General features: G+C 42.7%; 1 protein-coding gene across 4 annotated transcripts in view; it reads right to left on the minus strand.

Moving 5' to 3' along the window:
- Window positions 1-6,241: 6,241 nt before the first annotated feature.
- The window catches only part of PAPOLG (poly(A) polymerase gamma), a 51,063-nt gene continuing 30,049 nt past the window's right edge, over window positions 6,242-27,255 (minus strand). For 2 of the 4 annotated variants that reach the window (XM_003830862.4, XM_008956283.3), the window contains exons 14-22: window positions 26,436-26,555; window positions 25,882-25,991; window positions 21,620-21,741; window positions 21,213-21,373; window positions 19,791-19,879; window positions 19,315-19,535; window positions 18,710-18,775; window positions 18,465-18,521; window positions 15,002-16,412 (exon numbers count right to left, since the gene is read on the minus strand). In XM_003830862.4, coding sequence (XP_003830910.1) covers window positions 16,314-16,412; window positions 18,465-18,521; window positions 18,710-18,775; window positions 19,315-19,535; window positions 19,791-19,879; window positions 21,213-21,373; window positions 21,620-21,741; window positions 25,882-25,991; window positions 26,436-26,555 — 1,045 coding nt within the window. In that variant the 3' untranslated portion in view covers window positions 15,002-16,313. Of the gene's footprint in view, window positions 7,351-15,001; window positions 16,413-18,464; window positions 18,522-18,709; window positions 18,776-19,314; window positions 19,536-19,790; window positions 19,880-21,212; window positions 21,374-21,619; window positions 21,742-25,881; window positions 25,992-26,435; window positions 26,556-27,255 lie in introns of those variants that run through there. The other 2 variants (XM_063594600.1, XM_034953206.3) reach the window with 2 other exon arrangements.

Raw genomic sequence — 27,255 nt, forward strand, 5'->3', positions numbered from 1 at the left:
CACCCCCTTGAGGACTTGTCACCTCCACCAGTGACCTGACATGGAGCAGCACCCAGACCCCAGTCTGCTGTAACCTGTTATTTCCTCTCTCCCAATCCCAGGGTGACTCTCTTCTCTCTCCTCTTGCAGCTCTCAAAGTCCCCACCCCACGAACACCAAACAAAGACAACCAGTATCTGTTCTTTACCCTGCAAAAACATCTCAGGAAAGGAACAAGGCCTGGCCACCAGCTTGGAATGCAGAGGAGGGAAAAACAGCAAACAAAACACAAATTAGCCTGGCACGGTGGCTCACACCTGTGATCCCAACACTTAGGGAGGCTGAGGCGGGAGGATCACTTGAGGCCAGGAGTTTGAGACCAGCCTGGGCAACATAGGGAGACCACAATTCTCCAAAAAAAATTTTTTTTAAAGCTAGGCATAGTCTCAGCTACTTGGGAGGCTGAGGCAGAAGGATCGCTTGAGCCCAGGAGGTCAACACTACAGTGAGCCGGGATCACACCACTGCACTCCAGTCTGGGCAAGAGAGTGAGCCTCTGTTCCAAAAAACAAACCAACCCACACAAATTAAAACTGTTGGGAGCCTGCCAGTAGGATTCAATACACGACACTCTCTTTTCTCCCTTGTGAGTTTAGGACACAGACGGAGTCCAAAACATTTGCCTTATTAGTAATACAGCTCATTGAAGACAGCGGCTTCGAGTGTGCTCCAAGCACGGGCTCTTCACAGTCAAGGCCACCCGCAGGCACAGCAGAGCCACTGCGCAGGGCGGGAAAAACGTAAAAGGGAGGAGCCACGGGGTGTGGCCGCACATGCTTCGTTCCCTCCCCAAGCTGACCAATCGGATAAGCCACCCCTCCTGCTTGTCAGGGCAAAGCCCAGAGCGGCCCGGAGTTCCTGCAGCAGGTCTGGGGAGGTAGGAACCGAGATTCCCCCTTAACAAATATCCATAAAGATGAGTCTGTCACGCTGTGAAGCCTGGACACCCAGCCAAGGCCTCTCTCCTGGGCTCCAGACCAATACTTCCCATGGTCTACCGTACATTCTCCACGTGCATGGCCATGAGGCAGCTCCAGTTCAACACCCCCAAATCTAAATTCAGGTACCCTCTCCCACAGCCCTCCCCTGGTATCTCAGAGTTGATTAATGACAATACAGTCAGCCTTCCAGTCCAAGGAAGGTGGGCACCCTCCTCCACTCTTCCCTGAATACAGTTTGTCAGCGACCCCATCCTTTCCACCTCCAAAGTTTGGAACGTATTCCTTTATGTTACTTTAGTTTCTTCTCCCCATCTCTTAGCCCACTGCAGGAGCCTCCTTATCCTTACCATCTCCATGCCTCTGTCTTTTCCTCTCCCTCTCTTGTCCATGGGAAGCAGGACGCCGTCTACATTCCAGCCTCATACCTTTTCCCCAAATGCAACTAATGCTCCTTTCACACAGCCCTACTACAACATCCAATTTCCAGAACCTTTCCAGCCTTCCACCTCCCCCAGATTTCACCTGGAAAACTCTTAATTGGCCTACAACATTCAGCTCTGGGGTTGTTGTTCCCCAACACCATCCCTGACCAAGGCAGAATTAAGGGGTCCCTCTGCAGTGCTCCCAACAGCACAGCATAACCTAGATATTTGTCAGCTAACTTTCTACCAGTCTGAGAGGTCCTTCAGTGTAGGGACAGGTTTAAATCTTGTTTATGCTCTGGGTGCCTAGCTAGCTCAATGCCAGGTGGATGCTAGGGGCTCGATAAACATTTATGGAATGAATAGCCATATCCCACGGGCCCCATCAATTTAACCTTGTCAAGCCCATAGCATCTTTTCTTCTCTGCTTCCCCACGCCCTTCACCTGGTGACCTTGGTGCAGCTAATTGGTTGAAGAGTGCACAGGGAATTTAATGGTGCTTTCCCTCTGGTGTGCTCAGCTGGAGGCAGGCAAAGCAGGCTTCTCAGCAGGCAGTGAGTGGGCCATGCTAGAGGAGTGACTGCTTTGTGCAACCTCGGGGCCTCCTGCAAATCAGACTCAATCGCCTTCACTTCCTGTGCTTAGGGAGATTAGATACTGCCTAATCAACGCCAATTTTTTTTCTTTTCTTAATATTTGAAACTACCAAGTACCAGTTGCCATCCTAGTGGGTGGCTTTCAGAAATCCCCTCTTTTCTGGTGTTTGACTTCTTGTGAGTTTCAAGAAACCAATCTATTTGGAAAGAACCTGCACATAGAAGTTCTTTGAACTGCTGAGAAGCCCTGGCAGGAAGTGACTTGGGATCTGGGTTAGACAGTTTTGTCTCACTCCCAGGAGAGGTGGGAGTAATGAGATACAGTTGCATCTGGGTGTGGGCGTGGCTTTAGATCATTCCTGTGGCCATCTCTCCATGTGTGGCCCATTTTCTAGATCTAGTCAGAGCTGAAATTAGGATGGCTGTTTCCGCTATAGAACATCTATTACACATTGGTGCTGCACTTTGCCAGGCATTCTGGGAGTCCTGGGCTGGCAGAGATGAGCCTGATAAGTTTTTTCATCTCAGTTTAATGTTATAATCTTTTGTTGTTTGTTTTTTTGAGACAAGGTCTCACTGTCACCCAGGATGGAATGCAGTGGTGTGATCACTGCTCACTGCAGCCTCAACCTCCCAGGCTCAGATGATTCTCCTCCCTCAGCCTCCCGAGCAGCTGGGACCACAGGCATGTGACACCATGCCCGGCTAATTTTTTAATTATTTGTTGAGACAGGGTCTTCCTATGTTGTGCGGGTTGGCCTTGAACTCCTGGGATCAAGTGATCCATCTGCCTTGGCCTCCCGAAGTGCTAGGATTACAGGTATGAGCCACCATGCCTGGCCCTATTATAATCTTTAAGTGAACTAAAGTACTCAGTGAAAAACTTTTTTCTTTTCTTTTTTTGCCAGAGACAGGATCTCACTTAGTTGCCTAGGCTGGAATGTGGTGGCACAATCATAGCTCACTGTAACTTTCAACTCTTGGGCTCAAACAAACCTCCTTCCTCAACCTCCCAAGTAGCTGGGACTACAGGCACATACCACCATGCTTGGCTGATGTTTTCTTTTGTAGAGACAGGGGTCTCACTGTGTTGCCCAGGCTGGTCTTGAACTCCTGGCTTCAAGTGATCCTCTCGCCTTAACCTCCCAAAGTGTTGAGATTACAGGCATGAACCACTGAGCCAGGCCTTCAGGGAAACTTTGTAAGAGTTCAATGAGTTCTACACATTTCTCTGAATAAAACTGTTTTGAGAGGTATACTTGGAGAAGGGCTTGGTGACAGGGCAAAGGCCATGTATTTTCACACTATTGCACAGGAGGTGGAGATCTATTCCTCAGTCTGGCTGGAGAGACAGACACTGGCCTTCTTCCCCGATTCTTGTGATGTATTTTTAGGAGAAGGGATGCTCACTGTGGGTCAAGCACCATGCATAGTGTATGACATATGCTATTTCATGTAACTCATCATGCCACAAAAAAACTCTTGAACTCCACTTTATACTAGGAACTTTTGGATTGCCTCTTTTAATCCATTTAGCAGCTTTTTGGGTGTAGAGTCTGTTATGATCGTCACCACTTTTTCAGAAGAGAAAACTGAGGGACTGAGGCATTAACTTCCACCATTTCTTATAGTCAATAAGTAAGTGCTAGAGCTGGCAACTGAGGCTAGGCCATTGAACTACAGAGCCTCTTAAACCCTTCATTTTTTGTCATATGAAATAAGTGTTGAGATTCCACTTTACAGATTAGTAACCTTGAACCCAAAGGTTAAGCAATTTGTCCAAGGTCTCACAGGTGGTAAGAGATGTAGCTGAGGTATCTACGTAGGTCTGTGGGCTTCAAAGTCTGCAACATTCTCCTACCCCCTACTGGTTAGACAGTGGATATATTAGTTTAAAAGTCAAAAAGTTCAGCTGGGCGCGGCAGCTCACGCCTGTAATCCTGGCACTTTGGGAGGCCGAGGCGGGCAGATCTCCTGAGGTCAGGAGTTCGAGACCAGCCTGGCCAACATGGCGAAACTCTGTCTCTATTAAAAATACAAAAATTAGTTGGGCATGGTGGCACATGCCTGTAATCCCAGCTACTCAGGAGGCTGAGACAGGAGAATCACTTGAACCTGGGAAACAGAGGTTATAGTGAGCTGAGATTGTGCCAGTGCACTCCAGCCTGGGCAACAGACCGAGACTCTGTCTCAAAAAAAAAAAAAAAAAATCTACTTTCCTATTTCTCATTCTTGATATCTGCTCCCTAGAGGCAAACATTTTCATAATTTTAAGACTTTTCTCCTACTGATTACTTACAAATTTCTAAATAACTTGCATATATTATCCTAGATTTTTGTCTTAGATATTTACTACTCACTGCCACTGAAGATGAGGATTTCACTCTCACACCCTGTCCTACCTCCCTCCCCGATTCTTCCGAATATAGTTACAATTTTTGGCTAGTTCAATATTCTCTATTCTCTACTTGTAAAGACTATGTGACCATTCACAGCCAAGCCACTGATGGCAGCAGCGGCCCACCTGGAGCGGCCGCTGCGAAGATGCCGGCTGCAGCAGGGAAGGTGCGGCCAGGGCTGCGTGTGCCATGGAGCCAGTAGGAGCCTGGAACAGGCGGGACCCCTGCCCACTTCTGAATTGGCAGGGCAGGAGCCTGATGTTCCTGGGTGCAGCTGCAGCCACCCAGCCACGACTGCGGACCCAGGCATCCCTAGCTCTTAGGGACCTGGGAAGCCCCTCTTCCCCGACAGGCTCGGAAGTGCCTGCTCCCGCTGCTTGGCCTTTCCCTGCTCCCGGCTCCCACTCCAGGGTAGAGCAAAGTTGGAGCCGAGCTTGGGTGCTGTCACGACCCGGCCAGGTGTGCGTGCGCTCTGAGTGGCGCCGACACACCAGCCCCCTGCTGCCTAAGCCCCTCCGGACTTTGGGCACCGAGGAGCACAGGATGGGGGCCAAGGGGGTACTGAGGGTGGCTCCACGCAGGCCTGCAGGTGCCCCTTGGTAGGAACAGCCTGGGCACCATGGATGGCATGATTGATGGAGGCAGGAGGCTGACAGGCTCCTGAGTGCAAAGGGGCAGGTCCCTGGTGAAGCCCCAGCTTCAGGCCAGGGAAAGGGGCTGGGGTGCCAGTTCTGGGTGGAGTCTGTGGCCCAGAGTGGGAACGTATGGTGCTTTTTCTGGGGCCGCCCATGGCCACTCATGGGCCAATCAGCATGCACTTCCTCCTTCTGAGCCCATAAAAAGCTTGGGCTCAGACAGACTCACACAGATGTTGGGACTACCAGCTGCGGGAAGGAGCTTGCCACTTCGGGTCTTGGTTCGTCAGGATGAGCTGCCTGCAGAAAGGAGCTATCCACTCCAGGTCTCCTCTCTATTGAGAGCTGGACACCCATCAGGGTGACCTGCTTGTGGAAAGGAGCTACCCACTCCAGGTCTCCTCTCTATTGAGAGCTGGACAACTGTGGGGGTGACCTGCCTGCAGAAAGGAGCTACCAGCTTCAGGTCTCCTGAGAGCTGTTCAGCTGCTCAATAAAGCTCCTCTCTGCCTTGCTAACCCTCCAGTTGTCCATGTACCTCATTCTTCCTGGACAGGGGAAAAGAACTTGGGACCCACCGAATGGCTGGACTAAAAGAGCTGTAACACAAATAGGGCTAAAACACACTCCCCCACACTTGCCATGCTGTGGGAGACAAGAAAGAGAGAAAGCCGCGGCCCTTTGGGGAGCCCAGACCTAGACGCTCCCTGAGCCAGGACTGTGACCATGCTCTTTGGGGCTCTGCAGTTTGTGGCATCTCCAAGCTTCTGGGCACCACTGCATTCCCCTCATCCAGACACAGCTGCCCACAGTGGAAGCCACTTGCGGTGCAGCTGATCCAGTCACAGGCTTGCATGGAGCTGGTGCCTGGAGCTGCCTGCTCTGCCACAGCAGCCGGCATGCTTTGTTGTGCGCAGTGGCCAGACCCCTGTGCTCACTTGCCCACACACCCCTCGCCGCTTCATGCCTGGCACACATGCAGGTGTGGGATCCAGGCTGGTAGTGCAAGTTGAGTGTAGCCTGCCAAGCTAAGAGGGCAGAATGAGCCCAGTGGGCCCAAGCAAGGCTTGGGCAAAGGCGCCACTGGCCACAGAGTTTTCCTGTAGGAAAAGCGACACCTGAAGGATCCTGTGACACCAAGTGAATGCTGCAGTTACATTTTCTTTTATTTAGCTTTTGGATTTCTCTGGAATATGTATCATTTAAAAAATTTTTACTTGGTTATTTTTGGGCCAGGCGCGGTGGCTCACGCCTGTAATCTCAGCACTTTGGGAGGCCAAGGCGGGTGGATCACGAGGTCAGGAGTTCTAGACCAGCCTGGCCAGCATGGTGAAACCCCATTTCTACTAAAAATACAAAAATTAGCCAGGCATGGTGGCACATGACTATAGTCCCAGTTACTCGAGAGGCTGAGGCAGGAGAATTGCTTGAACCCAGCAGGCGGAGGTTGCAGTGAGCCGAGATCACGCCACTGCACTCCAGCCTGGGCAACAGAGTAAGACTCCATTTCAAAAAAAAAAAAATTAGCCTGGCATGGTGGCATGCGCCTGTAATTCCATCTGCTCGCAAGGCTGAAGCAGGAGAGTCCCTTGAGCCCAGGAGGCGGAGGTTGCAGTGAGCTGAGATCGCGCCACTGCACTCCAGCCTGGGTGACAGAGCAAGACCCTGTTTCAAAAAAAAAAAAAAAAAAAAAAAAAATTAACTTATTTTCAAGCTCTTTGACAGAATCGTTAATATCTTCTCACAATGTTCAAGCATATCAGATAAGCTTTCATTTTCTTTTCTTTCTTTTTTTTTTCTTCTTGGAGATATTCCTTCTGGATCCCTTTGTCTTTCTGCTCCAAGCTGGCCTGATGGGTAAGGAATGCTACATAGCTATTATATTGGGAGATTAACTGTCCTCCCTATTTGAAAACCCCTGCTGATCTTTTGGAATATTTTCATGTTATAGTTACCCTGTGAGGTTTGAAGGGTAAGTGTTTCAGTTGGGAGAAAACAAAGCATAGGGAATTAAGTGTCAGTTAAAGTTACGCAGGTGCAAGCGGCAGAGCCTGGCTAGAACTGGGCTCTCTGCAGGAGGCACAGTGCCCCCTGCAGCCTGACACAAATGGCCATAGTTGCCACTGGCCAGGCTACTCTCAAAAGTTCCAGATCTCATGGAATGACACAGGATGGTGGGAATTTGATGCACACATCTCCGTCTAACTTCTTTTGTAAGTAGAAGATGGGGTGGAGCACTTGGACTTTGAGTCTGCCGCTTAATAGTTATGCAATTTGAAGCCGGTCATGTAATCCTTCTCAGCCTCAGTTTCCTCATCTGTAAAACAATAATAGCGCTATTAAAAATAGTGCTAAGATTAAGTACCATAATGTTTTAAAAGGCACATTGTAAATGCTTAGTAAACATTAAGTACTTTTTATAATTATGGTATAGAACTTCCCAGGAGGTAGTAATGCTTTTACTATCGGACCTCTGCAGTCCAGTATCCTTGAGTGTCTGGACCATGTTGGGATATTATATAAGAGAGTGGTGTACACAATCAGATTTTCTAAAGGAGTAGTTTGTGCATCTCATTTGTGCAAATCTTTGTTAGTATCCTTGTCATTCTTGAGTTTACCCCAGTCCACTCTCTGAGCATCTTGCCATCTCTTGGCCCACTGAGGTTAACTAACATTAAGATGAATACCTTCCAAATGTCTGAATTCATGCTTTTGGCATTTATTTATTGAGCCAGAGTCTCGCTCTGTTGCCCAGGCTGGAGTGCAGTGGCATGATCTTGGCTCACTGCAACCTCTGCCTCCCAGGTTCAAGCAATTCTCCTGCCTTAGCCTCCTGAGTAGCTGGGATTACAGGCACCTGCCACCACGCCCGGCTAATTTTTTTTGTTTTTTTAGTAGAAACAGGGTTTCACCATTTTGGCCAGGCTAGTCTCCAACTCCTGGACTTCAGGTGATCCACTTGCCTTGTCTTCCCAAAGTGCTGGGATTACAGGCGTGAGCCACCATGCCCGGCTGCTTTTGGCTTTTACATTTTTTTATTGTTGATTGATGCAAAGATGTTCTTTAGGTAAGAATTCTTCCTTGGGGGCCGAGCATGGTGGTTCACGTCTGTAATCCCAGCATTTTAGGAGGCTGAGGTGGGTGGATGGCCTGAGGTCAGGAGTTCGAGACCAGCCTGACCAAAATGGTGAAACCCCATCTCTACTAAAAATACAAAAATTAGCTGGGTGTGGTGGCGGGCACCTGTAGTTCCAGCTACTTGGGAGGCTGAGGCAGGAGAATTGCTTGAACCCAGGAGGCAAAGGTTGCAGTGAGCTGAGATCGTGCCACGACACTCCAGCCTGGGTGACAGAGTGACGCTCCATCTCAAAAAGACAAAAACAACAACAATTTTTCCTTGGGACAAAGGATTATCTATTCTTCATCTACTTTTCCCACTTCCTTCATAACACCATGCTTTACAGAAGTGTTTGCTTTAACAGTCTGAATTATAGAACAGACAGAAAAAAAGAAAGATGACTAAGTTTGAGACGAACTTTTGGGAACTTCTAATGCAGTGTATTTCAAACTGTACGTCATGACTCAAGACAGGTTGTAAAATCACCTTAGTGAAATCACAGCACTTAAAAAAAGGAAATAAAATAATCCTTATCACATACAGTAAGGAAAAAATTGTTTTGTGGTTTTATGTGTGTGTATACATTTATTTACACACATATTCATGTATATATGGATACGTGTCCTGGCTTGCAATGTAAAATGTATTTCTTGTTAAGGGTTACAGTCTAAATTTGGAAAACATATCTTTTTTTTTTTTTTTTTGAGACAGAGTCTTGCTCTGTTGCCCGGGCTGGAGTGTAGTGGCACTATCTCAGCTCACTGCAACCTCCGCCTCCCGGGTTCAAGCAATTCTCTTGCCTCAGCCTCCCAAGTAGCTGGGATTACAGGTGTGCACCACCACACCTGGCTAATTTTTCTATTTTCAGTAGAGACCAGGTTTTGCTTCGCCATGTTGACCAGGCTGGTCTTGAACTCCTGACCTCAAGTGATCTGCCTGCCTCGGCCTCCCACAGTGCTGGGATTACAGGTGTGAGCCACTGTGCCCGGCATAGACAACGTGTCTTAATAGCCTCAGGAAGTTTTGTTTGCCTTCTTGCATCTTAGTTCCTTCACTGGGCTTCTCTTTAAGATAATCCTATTTAAATTTAAAAACAAAACAATCCTACCCCTCAAACCAAACAAGGACTCATGTGTTTTCCTCTTAAATATTTTCTGGGTATTCACTACATAAAGATTTTTGGATAAAGGTCACTTTTTTTTTTTTTTTTAAGACATGGAGTCTCACTCTATCACCCAGGGTGGAGTGGAGTGGCGTGATCATAGCTCACTGTGGCCTTGACCTGCTGGGCTCCAGCAATCTGTCCACCTCAGCATCTTGAGTAGCTGGGACTACAGGTGAGCACCACCACACTGGGCTAATTTTATTTGTAGAGACACTATGTTGGCCAGGCTGGTCTTCAGCTCCTGGCTTCAAGCGATCCTCCTTCCTTGGTCTCCCAAAGTGCTGGGGTTACGGGCATGAGCCACTGTGCTTGGCCGGAGGTCACTATTCTCAAACCTACAATCTTGTCAGGGGAAACAGGTAAACTGAGCATTACACAAGTCAGAATAATTTAAACGTTCAAACGTACAAGTAACATACTGAAAAGGTAAGAGTCTGGCTAGGGTATCATGGAAGTCTCTACGCAGCAGTAAGCCAAAAATGTCAATAATCAAAGATCGGCAAGGAAGGCCCTGAAGTATATATTTTTAAACACTATCAATTAAAACAGTTTGGCTGGATCATATGGTTTGAAAGATGGTTTTTAGGATAGGGGATTAAAAAGCAATACATTATTTTATTTTTATTTATTTTTTGAGATAGAGTCTCGCTCTGTCTCCCCCAGGCTGGAGTGCAGTTGTGCGATCTTGGCTCACTGCAGCCTCTGCCTCCCGGGTTCAAGTGATTCTCCTGTCTCAGCCTCTCAAGTAGCAGGGATTACAGGTGCATGCCACTACCACCTGGCTAATTTTTGTATTTTTAGTAGAGACGGAGTTTCACCATGTTGGCTAGGCTGATCTTGAACTCCTGACCTCAGGCCATCCACCTGCCTCAGCCTCCCAAAGTGCTGGGATTACAGGGGTGAGCCACCATGCCTGGCCCAATATATATATTTTTATTTTTTGAGACAGGGTCTCACTCTGTTGCCCAGGTGGGAGTGCAGTGGCATGATCTCGGCTCACAGCAACTCTGCCTCACAGGCTCAAGCGATTCTGCCTCAGCCTCCTGAGTAGCTGGGATTACAGGCGCATGCCACTACCACCTGGCTAATTTTTGGATTTTTAGTAGAGACGGGGCTTCACCATCTTGGCCAGGCTGGTCTTGAACTCCTGACCTCAAATGATCCACCTGCCTCGGCCTCCCAGCGTGCTAGGATTACAGGTGTGAGCCACTGCACCCGGCCCCAATACGTTTTATTTTTGTCCTTAGTACTGTAACACATTTGGATCCACGAAGAACCTGTTATGATGTTAATTGACTTTAGAAAACATTTTATCACAGCATGGTAATTGTGTTAGTATGTTATGTCCTAGGAGCAGTGAGTTGCCCCAACCAGAAATTTACACTCCAGAGATGGCCACCTAGCAATCCAATCGAGAAGCCCACACTTCAAAAGTGACTACTAGAAGCCCTTGTTATCCATAGCTCAACCAATGCAGACTTTGCCAATTAGCTTAATAAATGTCAAATGTGTTTCCATTGGTGACATCAACAGCTTGCTAGTAATACTAACGACGCAGACACAAGCTCTTATTTGTGAATTCAGCACTAGCACATGGATTGGCTAAAAACCAGTCACTGTCCATTCTTACAAGAGGTTTAAGAATGTAACGAGCCCTGTAACCTGTACTTGTATGCATAGTACCCACAGCTTGATCCTGTGTCCAGCCATTATTAGTACGGAGGACTGATTGCCTGATCCTGATCAGAAGGGTGACAGAATTTTGCCCCTAGTGCTTGACATAGACACCTCAAGTGGCCTTTTCATGAAAGGGTGGTCAGACCACCAAAAGGGACAGAAAGCTGGGACACTCCATTAAGCTTATAGAGCAGATTGTATAAACTGTTGTGCCACCGCTTGCTGATAAACGTTTAATAAATGATTCTGTGTGATGCACATTAGGTCTGAGCTTTGCATTCATACTAAGTGGGTAGTAGATACCATTATCTACCAAAAAGAGTCTGAGTGGTAAATGACAAAATTGGTTGTCACTGAAAAGTTAAGACTTCTGGTACTTTTGAGTTAGTCCCAAATAACATCACTCAATCATCACCTATTTATCAAAGCAATTTTATTTGATTACTTATTCCACGCAAATAATGAGGTTCATGTGTACAACTAAGAAATCAGACAATCCAAATAAAAGGCAGGGTAAATTAATATGAACTACACAAACAGCTAGCTAGAAAGGAACAGCAGCTGCATTCATTTTACATAGTACTGTAGAGTGATGTAGCACCATTAATCTCAAAGATATCCTAAGTACTTTCTAAGATAAGTACGTGGGTCTTTGTTCAAATGTAGCAATAGCTTAAAACTTATAGCAAGCTTGATCATCTTATGTTCAACTAATTTCAAATATAAAAGTATATCCGAAAAATTATTTCAGAAAAAATAGGGGCTGGGCACGGTGGCTCACGCCTGTAATCCCAGAACTTTGGGAGGCCGAGGCGGGTGCATCACTGGAGGTCAGGAGTTTGAGACCAGCCTGGCCAACATGTTGAAACCCCATCTCTACAAAAATTAGCCAGGCCCACGTGGTGGCGGGCACCTGTAGTCCCAGCTACTTGGGAGGCTGAGGTAGGAGAATCGCTTGCACCTGGGAGGTGGAGGTTGCAATGAGCCAAGATTGCGCCACTGCATTCCAGCCTGGGTGACGGAGCGAGACTCCATCTTAAAAAAAAAGAAAAGAAAAAATAGACAATTTGGGGGATGACGTGACCTTACGCAATTGGAAAAAAAAAAAACCATTATTGAGACTGGTTTTCTTCCATCATCTGCACTATTTGCTACTATGACCAATTTAAATTCTAAGCTTTGGATGATTTAATAGGTAGTTATTTGAACACACATACAATTTTATTTATACAAAGTTTTTTTGTTTTTTCCCTCAACTATCACTTTTATATTTATTGGTCTGTTTAGTTTGTTCTGGCCTGAACTACAAACATGGAGGAGCAAGAAAGTTTTCATGCTACAGAACTCAACATTTTGGGATCTTTAATGATTTATTCTATTTTCTACCATTTCTAATGATCATTCTAAGCTATTGTACTGTGATAATATTGGGTTGAAATTTGTTGAACTAAAGTTTGACCTTGTTAATGAATCTAAGTTATCATGAGGCCATCTGTAAATCTGAGATTAAGCATTTTTCTAAATACCGAGGACTTTACAGTTTCATTTTAGGTTATAAACTTAGAAATTCAGAATTCCAGAGTCCCTCACCAGCCCATTTTACTAGTTAGGAGCCACAGAACATTTTCAGAAATATACCACAGCAAAATCAAAAGTAGAAAATTATATAATATTCCAGGATTATTCAATCCTGGTGGTTCCTAACCCTAACTCCCATACTTTTGCCACTTCGAGAAGCTGATCTAAACTAGGCACTTCCCCCAAGAAAAATGCATGTAAACTAGAACTTCTTATACACAATTATAAAGGATTCCCTAAGGGTTCATGATTCTCAAGTTAGGAATTCCTATTTCAAAGGTGTGGAACATAGTGGAAAATAAGTTTAGCCCATTTTGATATTGCCCATCTTTACCTAATTGCTACTATAGTGAAGTAAGCATTTTAATAATGCTACTAAATTGCTGCTTTAAAACAAAGCACTCATTTTAAACACTAACATAGATTTTTAAAATTCATTCTCCTGGCTGGGCACAGTAGCTTATGCCTGTAATCCCAGCACTTAGGGAGGCCGAGGCAGCCAGATCACTTGAGGTGAGGAGTTCAAGACCACCCTGGCCAACATGGTGAAATCCCATTTCTACTGAAAATACGAAAATTAGCTGGGCATGGCACAGGCCTGTAATTCCAGCTACTTGGGAGGCTGAGGCAAGAGAATCACTTGAACCCGGGAGGCAGAGGTTGCAGTGAGGTGAGATCATGCCACTGTGCTCCAGACTGGGTGACAGAGTGAAACTCTTGTCTTCATAAAAAAATAAAAAATAAAAAAATAATAATTCTCCTGTCCCAGTTTTACGCCATGTACCTCCATCTTGAATTGGTTAAGTCCCTAAGGTTTAAGCTAGCAGGTAATTGTTTTCCTTTCATACATATTCTCCAGAGCTACTGAAAAATGAGCAAATTAAAATGTAATGCCCTTGTGAAAATGAACATGTGTCTATATACTGAAGAACAGATTATTTGACTTTATAAAATATACTTCTAGGTATTTTTTCACACTTGAAAACCAACACGGCCGGGTGCGGTGGTTCATGCCTGTAATCCCAGCACTTTGGGACGCCGAGGCAGGTGGATCACCTGAGGTCACAAGTTCGAGACCAGCCTGGCCAACATGGTGAAACGCTGTCTGTATTAAAAATACAAAAATTAGCTGGGTGAGGTGGTGGGTGCCTGTAATCCCAGCTACTTGGGAGGCTGAGGCAAGAGAATAGCTTGAACTCGGGAGGTGAAGGTTGCAGTGAGCCGAGACTGGGCTACTGCACTCCAGCCTGGGCAACAAGAGCAAAACTCTGTCTCAAACAAAACAAAACAAAACAAACACATGTACTTAGTGCCTCTCATCATAACACAAAATCCCAGATCATACTTTCTCCTTTTTTACTTGGAACTAGTACAGTGGAAGCTTCCCACCAAGTTAACGAAATGTACTCAAAGTTCTACCTACTGGTCAGGATAGAAAATATTTTATTTCTGACAAACCCCACCATCTCAAAAGTATTTTATCAACTCCTCAGTTACCAAACAGGTTGAAGAATGCTATCTTTGAGTACTCTAATGTTGACTCATTGACATGTTGAATGGGCTCCTTAATCTAAAATAAATGCCTATCCTATAGTACAAGGTTAGACTTGTTGCTTCCTTATTAAAGAAAAACTCCACTAGTCACTCCAAAGATCTATTTACATAATGGGGTAAACATGGATACAGAAGGAATTCCTAAAGATACTTTGAAGGCTGATTTAAAAGCAAAAGATATGAAATGCAGAAATGCATACACATCCAGTATATAAAATTTAATCAAATTCCTTACTAAAGCTTTCAAAAGTTGAAGTCAGGTGATAATTATTCAGTTCTTTCATAATCATTCATTTTTGCTCAAATAGACTATTTGTAGAACAATCCCCAAACATCTGAATAAAGGGAAAGAGTCAGCTAAGACAACAGCTTTGCCAAGGAAGCTTCAACTTGGTTATGTGATTTTATTCTTATCTTTTGCTGCTATATAAAAAGGGAATAATAGAACAAACATTTTTTCCTTGTTGTTCTTTACTTCTAAGACTCTTTTCATGTTTTCCATGGTACAAGGTAAACATTAGAATTTACATTTTGGAGACCTAAAGGGCAATGAACAGGAGTGGGACCTGGAGGATACGGCTCTCTGGCAATTCAAGAATTTCAACTCAATGGTAAAGGGCTTGCAAGAGAAAATGGACTGCTCTTTCTCCACTTGCTAGATGGCATCCCGTGAGTCCTATAATACACGAGGTGTCTTCCCCACACTACTCAATGTACCATTTTGGGTTTTTCCTACTGGACCTACTAAATGCTGAGTGAAATCTAAAGAAGGTGGTAGATACTAGCATTCCTGGCTGTGTAATCTATACATTTTCATTTTAAATATAGTAATTCAAGCATAATCCACATTTAAAAAATTAGACTAAGGAGAGACAATAAAGGTTTTAAACGTTTCTCTTTGAAAAGATGGTATCTTACAGTACATACAAAAATACTCTGAAAATACATACGACTTCATTTACAAAACACTGAATCAACATATTACAAGAATTACATGGTTATGGATTTTAATAAACTGAGCATGCATTCATGAAACTTAAAAAATATTAAGAAATGCATTGAAAAAAGCAGCGTAAAAAAAGACAACTCATATAGTTAAATAAAAATTACAAAGGTCCTGAGCCAATTAATGGTTGGTAACAATGTCATTCAAAATGCCTTTAGGTTTCAATAAAATCCACTGCTTATTTCTGCATGCCTAGTCCGTGAAGAAACTATTTGAAGTTGTGGGGTAAATAATGATCAGGAATTATCATGCCAAGTTAATTTTACACCTCAAAAATACAAGTTTGCCATACTTAAAGGTTATCTTATTGTTGATGCTGGAATGAGTTGCTCCTCAGTAAAAAATACCAGTCAACTAACAAGAATGGCATGAAATAGGATATGTAACAATTTTACCATTCATATACTGACTTTCAGTATCCTGGTTATATTTTGATTTTTAATAAAGATGCATTTCAAAGGCCTCCATGGGAGGCAAAATATAGAGAATTTATGGTGCCCAACTCTTATGTAATCACTGGACTAATCTTCCCTGGTAACTATGCAACATTTGGACAGAAAGGCACACAAAAAAGTTTAAATATTTCATGTGCCAATCTGGAAAAAAATAATTTAAATCAACAGAACAGACAGTACATCTACACAAATGAGGAAAGCAGAAAAGATATCTCACATTCATTTATCTCAGGTTTCAAAGTGTCTTCAATGCTAAAGTAAATGTATTAACATTTGGAAAATACAAGACAATTTTTTTGTTTGTTTTCAATTTTTTTAGCTCTATACAATGATTACAACATAAGACAAAAAAAAAAAAAAACACAAAAAACAAAACAAAAAAGGAGTTCAGGACTTGTTATCAGTGTCCAAGTGGCTAAGAACTGGTTCCCATAACAAGCATTGAAAGTTAAGGCAGTAAAACCCCCAAATGCAAAGCTGTAATACTGTAGATGGCAATTTGACAGCAGGTGATCCTCAGAGAAGTGTATGTAGCAATCAGTGAGAGAATGCTACAGCATCTGCAGGTCAAAGTTTGACAGTTCAAAAACCACTTCAAGGTTATTAGGCTGAAGGCTGTCACTTTCACCTTATTTCACGTATGACAGCCACTTCTATTTAAAAAACAAGTGGCTGCATCTATGCCACTAAATGATTGCTTGTTCACTTAAGTGAGGAGGCACTGCTTTTACCGATTAAGGGTCAGTCGAATGGAATTTTTGATGACACGGATGTTGTTTGCTGGAACTGGAGATGAAGAATCTGGTAGTTCTTTACTGGGTAGTCTCTATTAGAAAGAAAGAGGAAACAAAAAAGGAAAAGCACATCATATATATTATAAAGGCCCAGCTAGAAAGTCAGTCACAAAACTTGGGGAGTTTTTCTCCCAAACCCTCTAGCTCCTAAACACTCAAGTATGCAATGAATATTTCCTTCCGTGTTCATAGGGAACTCTTGCTTTCGGAACTGCTACTTCTTTTTACAGTCAGAGGTGAAAAGCAGAGGGATAAGAGAAAGGGTAGAAGTGGCAGGAGTGTGAATATGTACAGGAAAAGAGGAACTGCCATGCCTGGATCAAGAAATGCATAAAGAACACAGTCCTTAAGGTCAAGCAAAGAAAAAAAAAAAGGAAGTTCATGGTGACTAAACAGGAAGCTCTTGGGGTGTGAAGTGAAAAATGAGTGTGTGTAGTACAGAAAAATTTAATATCTGAGAGTTATGACCCTCAATTTGTTTCTGTAATACATTCATGAAGAAGACCACTGACTCAATCTGTGAGATACTTAAGTTCTCAGGAAAACTGAACTTTGTACTTAGGCTAGATAACTTTGATGGTTATGAAATTCAGGGACATCGGTTTGAGGGATTCTGAGGGCATTAAAGATTATTACATAAAGAAGGCAAAATGTAGGGCCGGGCATGGTGGTTCACGCCTGTAATCCCAGAACTTTGGGAGGCCAAGGCGGGCGAATCACTTGAGGTCAGGAGTTCAAGAGCAGCCTGGCCAATATGGTGAAACCCTTTTCCACTACAAATACAAAAATTAGCCACTACAAATACAAAAAGATCGCGCCATTGCACTCCAACCTGGGCTACAGAGCGAGCCTCCATGTCAAAAAAAAAAAAAAAAAAAAGGAAGGCAAACTCTAGACTTCTGTAATGGGGATAGTTAGTTTCTTGTCAAGAGATGGCTGCTTAATTCTCCTCTTGTTTTACCTTGGCTAAGCCAGTATCTGTATCATATCCATATGCATTAAAACAATTATGAGCAATTTCAGATATACAAAGAAGTAGACACCAGGGCAATAAGGACTTAAATGCCAAAACCAAGTTTCAGACATTATTACAATTTTGCTGCAATTGTTTGGTGTACCCACTTTCCCTTTAGACTGGATATATTAAAAAATCCAGATATGTCATTTCACTCTTTTGTACTTCAATATCTATCTCAAAATTTTTTCTTCCACCATGACACATAATTATACGTTCATATTTTTTGTAACTTAATCTTATGTTAAAGGCTCAAAATCTACAACTAATAGCCTGTGAGTATACTATTTTGCTTTAGAATAGCTACTACATCCTGGAGAACCTGGCAGGGTAACAGTTGATGATGAAAAGCACTTTACTATTTAATGGCCACTCTGTTTTATTATAAATTATTATTATTTATAATTTATAATTATCATCATATATATTTATAATTATTTATCATTATTATAAATAAGCCATTCTGTTCATTATAAACTCTCAGAGAAGGGCTTTCTCTATTTACACAAGGCTGGTTTTTGAGTACTTGCTCTTTAGCATACCACACTTAATACTACACACATTATTAGTTATAAAAGTAATTCTTCAAATAATAAACATTTAAATTACAATTTAGGGGCGTTTAGCTCATGTTTTAAAGGTACTTACTATATATACCACTACATTTGGTTCCTCTAAAATATTAGTACACATGGTTCCTAATTATCAAACCTATGTTTTGGCAGTAAGCAATAGTACACAACAGAGATATACCTCCAGGTGCTTGGTAAGAAATTAATGTGCTGAGCATCCAACTGCTTCTTTAAAGATAAAAAACAAAGGGTGAACATAATCTAAATAGATAATAAAGTTGTCTTAAACTACTGCCTCTTTTTTAGACTTTTGAGGTACATACATTCAGAACTATATACTTGCTATCTCCAACCCCAACTACACTGCTAGTCCTTGGGGACAGGGACAAAATCTTACTTTTTCCCAGTGCTAGGCTCTTAATAAGGCTTTTGTACTTGTAGATTACCTATGAGTTTTTACCTATGTACTGTACCTATGAACAAGACTATCTTGTTACCTTTTTGCGTGATGTATCAATAGTTGGAATAGGCATAGATTCTCCTCCAATGGCATCCTAAAAACAGAAGAATCAACACAAGTGAAAACTAACTTTCCTATATGCAAACACTTATTTCTACTTAAAATAAAACCTAACGAAAACCTGAAAATAAATCTAATCTGACCTACTTTCTAATATGGCACTTTTCCTCATACATGGCGCTTTACAATAAATATTCTGAAGCACACTATTAATATATTTACCACTGATTTTCTTTTTCTTTCTTCAGCAGTGCGGGGGTCCTTAAATGTTGATTCAAGTCGAATAAACTAAAATATAAACATTGAAATAGATTGCTATTATGTACCTACAAAAAACCATATAAATCTATATAAACTGGAAGACTAGTTATTGGTTACACTATAATAAAAATTACTATAAACATGGATTGGTAAGAGAAGATAATTTAAATTAGATTGAATTCAACTGCCACCGTTAATTTCTACAGTTTGGGTGATCTTTTTGGTTAAATGGGTGATCTTTTTGGTTAAATCAATTCAGATTCTAACAAATATAGTTTTACCACCACCTACTGGAAGCAGGGCATATCAACACACAAGAAATGAGATTTTGTTATCAGTAATGACTTCTGTAAGTCAAGGAGAAACTCAGACCAATCATTCAAATTTTCAGACGTATTAGTAATTTCAATTTAGGATGAGCAATTAATATTGTTTCTTTAAGATTTGGGTAAATATTCTTTTCAGCCAACTCCTAACAGAACACCAACAGCTATGGAAAATTGTTTCTTTAGTATTAACTATAAAAAATATCAACTACTGAATCACCACTAAAGTTGTAACTTTACCTTTTCTACGTCTTTCAACCTCTTAGGAGTCCCATCTATGGATGGGGAATGGGATCTCTTGGGTGTAACAGTCTTAGTTATATTTGACATTCCATTCAGATGCGGTTGTCCCTGGGCAGGGTTGTGAGGTGTTGTGATTCTAGGAATGACATTTCGTCCTACTACGGTAGGAATGGTACACACAGTGGGGGGTGATACAGTTTTTACTGTAGAGTCAACTTCTGAAAAGGAAAAAAAGGATTTTAATAATTAAACATTTATGTAATTTTTTTTTCCTTGAGACAGGGTCTCTCATTCCCATCACCCAGGCTGCAGTGCAGTGGCTTGATCACAGCTCACTGCAGCCTTGACTTCCCAGGCTCAGGTGACCCTCCCACCTTAGCCTCCCCAGTAGCTAGGACTACAGGCGTGTGCCACCATGCCTAGCTAATTTTTTGTAAATATAATTATTAATATATACAAGTTTAGATACCTACTTGCGCCAATCACTGGAATGGAAAGTCCTTGGGCTGGTGGTACACTCAGTGGCTTCTCCACAATTACAGCAGCAGGCTCAGCACTATTCCTAATGAAAGTGTTAAATTATCATCAATAAATGATTTAAATATTACTTTTTTTCTCCTTTTTTGAGAAAAGGCCTCATTCTACTGCCCAAGTTGGAGTGCAGTGGCACAATCACAGCTCACTGCAGCCTCAACCTCCTGGACTCAAGTAACTTTGCCACCTCAGCCTCCCAGGTAGCTAAGAACATAGGTGTGTGCCATCATGTCGGGCTAATTTTTAAAATTTTTATTTTTGTGGAGACAGGATCTATGTTGCCCAGGCTGGTCTTGAACTCCTGAGGCTCAAGCAATCCTCCTGCCTCAGCCTCCCAAAGTGCTGAAATTATAGATGTGACCCACCACGCCTGGCCCCATTAGTTATTTAAAACACTCTTGTTGTAATATTTACCATTTACCACTGCTTTTTTTTTTTTTTTTTTAGACATGGTATTGTTCTGTCACCTAGGCTGGAGTGCAGTGGCATGAACACATGGCTCACTGCAGCCTCAACCTTCCGGGCTCAAGCTGTTCTCCCACCTTGGCCTCCCGGGTAGCTGGGACTACAGGTGTGCACTACCATGCCGAGCTAATTTTTGTTTTTGTTTTTTTGAGACAGAGTCTCGCTCTTGTTGCCTAGGCTGGAGTGCAATGGCACGATCTCAGCTCACTGCAACCTCCACCTCCTGGGTTAAAGCGATTCTCCTGCCTCAGCCTCCCAAGTAGCTGGGAATACAGGCACATGCCACCACACCCTGTTAATTTTTGCATTTTTAGTAGAGATGTGGTTTTGCCATGTTGGCCAGGCTGGTCTCAAACTCCTGACCTCAGGTGATCTGCCCGCCTTGGCCTCCCAAAGTGTTGGGATTACAGGCGTGAGCAACTGTGCCCGGCCAATTAATTTTTGTATTTTTTTGTATAGACAGGGTTTTGCCATGTTACTCAGGCTGGTCTTGGAACTCCTGGGCTCCAGCAGTTCGCCTGCCTTGACCTCTCAAAGTGCTAGGATTACAGGCCTGAGCCACCGTGCCTGGCCACAACTGTTGGCTCAGGCCTGTACTTTAACATTTCATTGAACTAAAAGGGGGAAAAATGCAGAGGACCCAGTAAGAAGAGAAAAATTTAAGCAACAAATGTGTACATTTCTGTGTACCTATCTAGTCCCATATGCTCATAAGCCTATACCGTTTCCCACAGGATTACCACGAGTTATTTCTAAACAAGAAATTGACCAGCAGCCAGTAAAATGAAATCTTTTAACAATTTTAAAAGGCAGTAGCAGAGGTATAGAAAAGTTCACATTATCCTCAAATAAACTGAACAGAAAACCAAAAGGACACATTTGAAATAAAGACAGACCTTTCTGTTTCTCCTACAGAAGGGCTATCAGACTTGGATGCTGGAGAATTAAAAGGTGTTCCATTATCAGTGTCTCTGGAGCTATCCAGACAACTGCTATCCAGAGACAATCTTTTGGATTGAAGTCCGCCCGAGCTTCGATTGACATCAGAGAGACTTTGCTGAAAGAAGGGAACGATTTTAGGATTTCAAAATGCAAATGACAATATAAAGACTGGTTTCAATTCTGAAGGTCACTTAAGCAAATTATCTCTTGTGATTAATGAAAATGAGATTTTAGTCCTAGATTGAACTGCCTATATCTTCCTTATTTTTCTCAATAGGTTTGGGAGCTGTAGAATGCAAATTTGGTCCCAGATCATTTGTCTGAGTTAAACCATACTGAAGGGTTAAGATTATAAACTCACCTTTTTCTTCTTTTGAAGAATTTCTGCAGGAAGGTAGTGGTGAAGTTGTTTTTTCTTTACATGAGTTGCTTCAATTTTCATTCCCTCCTTTAGCATATTTATATTGTTTGCCTGTCTGTACACTGTAACAATGTTAATATGTTAAATGGGAAACTTCTTTCTGAACCAAGGGTTCTGCCTAATTTTTCTGAAATGCATATACTTTTACTATCTCCCCACTATCACCACCAGCCACCCACCCACCCACAACCCTCTCACAAAACAAATATTTTTAATACATTTCCATCACATCACAATCCTATTCATGAATCCACTAGTTTTTCTTTTTTTGAGATGGAGTTTCACTCTTGCTGCCCAGGCTGGAGTGCAATGGCGCAATCTCAGCTCACCACAACCTCCGCCTCCTGGGTTCGAGCCATTCTCCTGCCTCAGCCTCCCGAGTAGCTGGGATTACAGGCATGCGCCACCACGTCCAGCTAACTTTTTTGATTTTTCGTAGAGACTGGGTTTCTCCATGTTGGTCAGGCTGGTCTAGAACTCCTGACTTCAGGTGATCCGCCCACCTCGGCCTCCCAAAGTGGTGGGATTATAGGCGTAAGCCACCGTGCCCAGCCATGAATCCAATAGTTTTTCCATGTCTACCTTCTAAGACTTTCTCATAATCAAACCTTGTTGACAGAATAAATATATTTAAAAAACGGTATTTTCCAGATCTTATTTTCTGATATTTTCCCCAAAGGCAATCTCTCCTCATAATTACTTGCCCAGGTCTAAGCTAATTCTTTTTTTTTTTTTGACACAGACTCTCGCTCTGTCATCCAGGCTTGAGTGCAGTGGCACAATCTTAACTCATTGCAACCTCTGCCTCCGGGGTTCAAGCTATTCTCCTGCCTCAGCCTCCCCAGTAGCTGGGACTAGAAGCGCAGGGCACCATGCCCAGCTACTTTTTGGATTTTTTGTAGAGACAGGGTTTCATTATGTTGGCCAGGCTGGTCTCGAACTCCTGACCTCAAGTGATCCACCCACCTTGGCCTCCCAAAGTGCTGGGATTACAGGTGTGAACCACTGCACCTGGCCTTCTAAGCTAATTCTTAGGCCAAATATCCAAGGTGCAATTCAAGCTGTCCTCCTCCTCCATGAGAATTTACTACTGCAGCTACCACACCAATCATAGAATGACAGACTTCAGGAACCATCTTACAAATACATCCTTATTGTACAGTTGAGAAAAGGAGGCTAAACAGCTCTGAATACCTTGCCAGGATCAGAATCCACACAGCCCTAGATTCCCATTCTAGTGCTTTTCACGCCTTATAAGAAAATGGGTTTTATTAACTCACACACAAATGTCTTAATGTTTTAATTGTAAATATACCCAATGAAAAAACAGGTTTTATTAACTACCACACAAATTTCTTAATGTTTTAATTGTAAATATACTCAATGAGATTATAAGCCCACTGAAGACAGGGATGGGAGGCTTGTTTTACACAGCAAGTACTGTGAGATGCAGTAAATTATTTAATCTCTTGGGGCCTCAAGTTTCTTCATCTGAAAAATAATATCTTATAAATTTATAATAAACTATGTCCCAGTCTTATCCTTTTTAAAAAATTTAAGCCCTAATTAGAATGGAAAAATTTATGGCCAATGTTTTTATTCCAGATTGATTATAAAAGAGTTACCAGGAGTGCTTGTTTAAGTTGCAGATTCTCTGGCTCCCTCCCCAGAGTGGGATTTAATAGTTCTAAGGTGAAACATAAGAATCTGCATTTTCTTTTCTTTTTTTGAGATGGAGTTTCGCTCTTGTTGCCCAGGCTGGAGTGCAACAGCGAGATCTCAGCTCACTGCAACCTCCGCCTCCCAGGTTCAAGCGATTCTCCTGCCTTAGCCTCTGGAATAGCTGGGATTACAGGCACCCGCCACCACACCTGGCTAATTTTTGTATATTTAGTAGAGATGGGTGGGGTTTCACCATGTTGGCCAGGTTGGTCTTGAACTCCAGACCTCAGGTAATTTGCCCGCCTTGGCCTCCCAAAGTGCTGGGATTACAGGTGTGAGCTACCATGCCCAGCCAGGAATCTGCATTTTCATGATAAATATGAGGGCTCTTTCAAAAGAATTCAGAAAACCCAGATGAGCCAAGCCAATACTTTTAATAGTATGAATGTATAACTATTCCAGATTCTTAAGATAAATAACCCCAAATTTATAACAGATACATTAAGATATTCCAGAGTTGTGACTAGAGGGCTAGATGTGAAAGACATACTTTTCACTGATCCTGAAATATATTCAGCAATTCTGTACTTACTGATATTTATTTCATATCAAAAACATAAAAGTCTGGCCAGGTGCGGTGGTTGACACCTGTAATCCCAGCACTTTAAAGAGGCCAAGGTGGGCAAATTGCTTGAGCCCAGGAGTTCGAGATCAGCCTGGGCAACATGGCGAAATCCTGTCTCTATTTAAAACAAACAAAAAACCCATAAAAATCAAGTCTTTTTTATTTTTTATTTATTTATTTATTTTCTATTTTATTATATTATTATTATACTTTTAAGTTTTAGGGTACATGTGCACAATGTGCAGGTTAGTTACGTATGTATACATGTGCCACGCTGGTGTACTGCACCCATTAACTCGTCGTTTAGCATTAGGTGTATCTCCTAAAGCTATCCCTCCCCGCTCCCCCCACCCCACAACAGTCCCCAGAGTGTGATGTTCCCCTTCCTGTGTCCATGTATTCTCATTGTTCAATTCCCACCTATGAGTGAGAATATGTGGTGTTTGGTTTTTTGTTCTTGCCATAGTTTACTGAGAATGATGATTTCCAATTTCATCCATGTCCCTACGAAGGACATGAAGTCATCATTTTTTATGGCTGCATAGTATCTCACTTTGTCACCCAGGCTGGAGAGCAATGGCGCAATCTCGGCTCACTGCAGCCTTGACCTTCTGGGTTCAAGCAATTCTCCCACCTCAGCCTCCCAGATAGCTGGGAGCACAAGGCACGATACCTGGCAAACTTTTTTTTGTATTTTTTGTAGAGATGGGGTTTCACCATGTTGCCCAGGCTGGTCTCAAACTCCTGAGCTCAAGAGATTCAACCATCCCAGTCTCCCAAAGTATTAGGATTACAAGCACTTGTGAGCCACCGTGCCTGGCAAAAATCAAGTCATCTTTAAGACTGTGATCACAAACCCTGGTTGTACATACAAAGAGCTTTCCTTTCTTTGTTTTAAAACAGATAACATTCAGCCAGGCGAGGTGGCTCACACCTGTAATCCCAGAACTTTTGGGAGGCCGAGGCAGGATCACTTGAGGTCAGGTGTTCAAGACCAGCCTGGCCAGCATGGTGAAACTCCGTCTCTACTAAAAATACAAAAATTAGCCAGGCCTGGTGGCACGCACCTGTAATTCCAGCTACTCGGGAGGCTGGGGCATGAGAATCACTTGAACCCCAGAGGTGGAGGTTGCAGTGAGCTGAGATTGCACCACTGCAGTCCGGCCTGGGTGACAGAGTGAGACTCTGTCTCTTAAAACAAAATAAAATAAAACAGATAACATTCACATGCTACAAAACTTAAAGCGTTGAAGAGTATTCACTGATGTCTCCTTATCCTGTACCCTGACCTAGAAGCAACCAGTCTTGCCATTTTTTTTAAACTAAGTATCCTTCCAGAGATATTCTATGCATTTGTAAGCAAATATGTATTTATTTTTTCTTTTATTTTTATATAAATAGCACAGTGTACACAGTGTTCTGAATTTTACCCCCCACTTAATATATCTTGGAAATTGCTTCATAATGCTTTTTTTTTTCTTTTTTTTTTTTTTTTTGAGACAGTCTCACTCTGTGGGCCAGGCCAGAGTGCAGTGGGGCGATCTCGGCTCACTGCAACCTCCTCCTCCCAGGTTCAAGCAATTTTCCTGCCTCAGCCTCCCAAGCAGCTGGCATCTGCCACCACACTCTACTAACTTTGTATTTTTAGTAGAGACGGGGTTTCACCGTATTAGCCAGGCTGGTCTCGAATTCCTGACCTCAGGTAATCTGCCCGCCTCCACCTCCCAAAGTGCTGGGATTACAGGCATTAGCCACCGCATCCGGCTCCTTTCCTGTTTTAACAGCAATACGGATATGCCATGTTCACTTAACCAATTGTGGAACTTTAATAAGTACAGCCAGCCAGATTGTAGGCAGATGACACTGAGTAATAGCCAGGTTTGAGAATCACAGCTCTATGATGATGGAGTCTTACCTGTATCAGTAAATGACTGTATATCATATGTCAAGTCTATGTTGACACTTTCTGCATTTTCTACTCTCCGAAAAATTATCCCAAGGAACCACATTGATACGTAATTGTTGCTATAAAGTAAAATTTAAGAATTTCCATTAATTATTATTATTTTTTACAACTTTACAGATGCTATTTCATAATTAAAACTTGGTCTCTATGTCTCTATCTCACAAATACAGATTTCAGTGGTCTGGCCAGATTCTTAAAAGTGACATCCAGAACTGGTAAGTTATCCCCTGTTGTTCTAAGAAGGATTAAGCAGCTATGAAAATGACTTACTAAATATATTCTTAAAGATGCTCCAAATAATGTGATGGTGTTTTGCTGGGGTTTGTGGGCTACCAAAGTAGTTATGTACTTATTTTTAATGCCTAGACACTCAAACTCAAATATATAATGTGTCATACTCCCATCAATGCCTGTTAAACAAAAATCTCACAATTACTCTGAAATGATGCATATACCAAATAACATTATTTAAGAAATAAAGTGTTATAAAACAATTAACTTACTCTTTATGATGTTCCTTATTCCCTGGGAATGACTGGGGATTCACATGGGCAAGAGTAATAAATTCATTCCGTTCCAAGTTTCCAACAAGTACACGGATTTTAGATTCTACTAATCCAACCCTAAAATAAACAACAAACACAATTTATCTTATGTCCACTTTAAATTTGAAAGCTACACTCAAGTAAACCAAACAGCATATTAACTACGAAGCTTTACATGTTCATTAAAAAACTTCGGGCTGGGCGTGGTGGCTGACATCTGTACTCCCAGCACTTTGGGAGGCAAGAGTGGGTGAATCGCCTGAGGTCAGGAGTTCAAGACCAGTTTGGCCAACACGGCAAAACCCCGTCTCTACTAAAAATACAAAAAATTAGCTGGGTGTGGTGGTGAGTGCCTGTAATCCCAGCTACTTGGGAGGCTGAAGCAGGAGAATCACGTGAAACCGGGAGGTGGAGGTTGCATTGAGCTGAGATTGTGCCACTGCACTCCAGCCTGGGCAACAGAGCAAGACTCCGTCTCAAAAAAAAAAAATTCAGGCCAGGTGCAGTGGCTCATGCCTGTAATCCCAGCACTTTGGAAGACTGAGGTGGGCAGATCACCTGAGTTCAGGAGTTCGAGACCAGCCTGGCCAACATGGTGAAACCCTGTCTTTACTAAAAATACAAAAAAAATTGGCCGAGTATGGCGCACACCTATATTCCCAGCTACTCAGGAGGCTGAAGCACGAGAATTGCTTGAAGCTGGGAGGTGGAGGTTGCAGTGAGCTAAGATCACCCCACTGCACTCCAGCCTGGGTGACAGAGTGAGGTTCCATCTCTA

The sequence above is a fragment of the Pan paniscus genome, chromosome 12, assembly GCF_029289425.2.
Source record: "Pan paniscus chromosome 12, NHGRI_mPanPan1-v2.0_pri, whole genome shotgun sequence".
NCBI classification, from domain to species: Eukaryota; Metazoa; Chordata; class Mammalia; order Primates; family Hominidae; genus Pan; species Pan paniscus.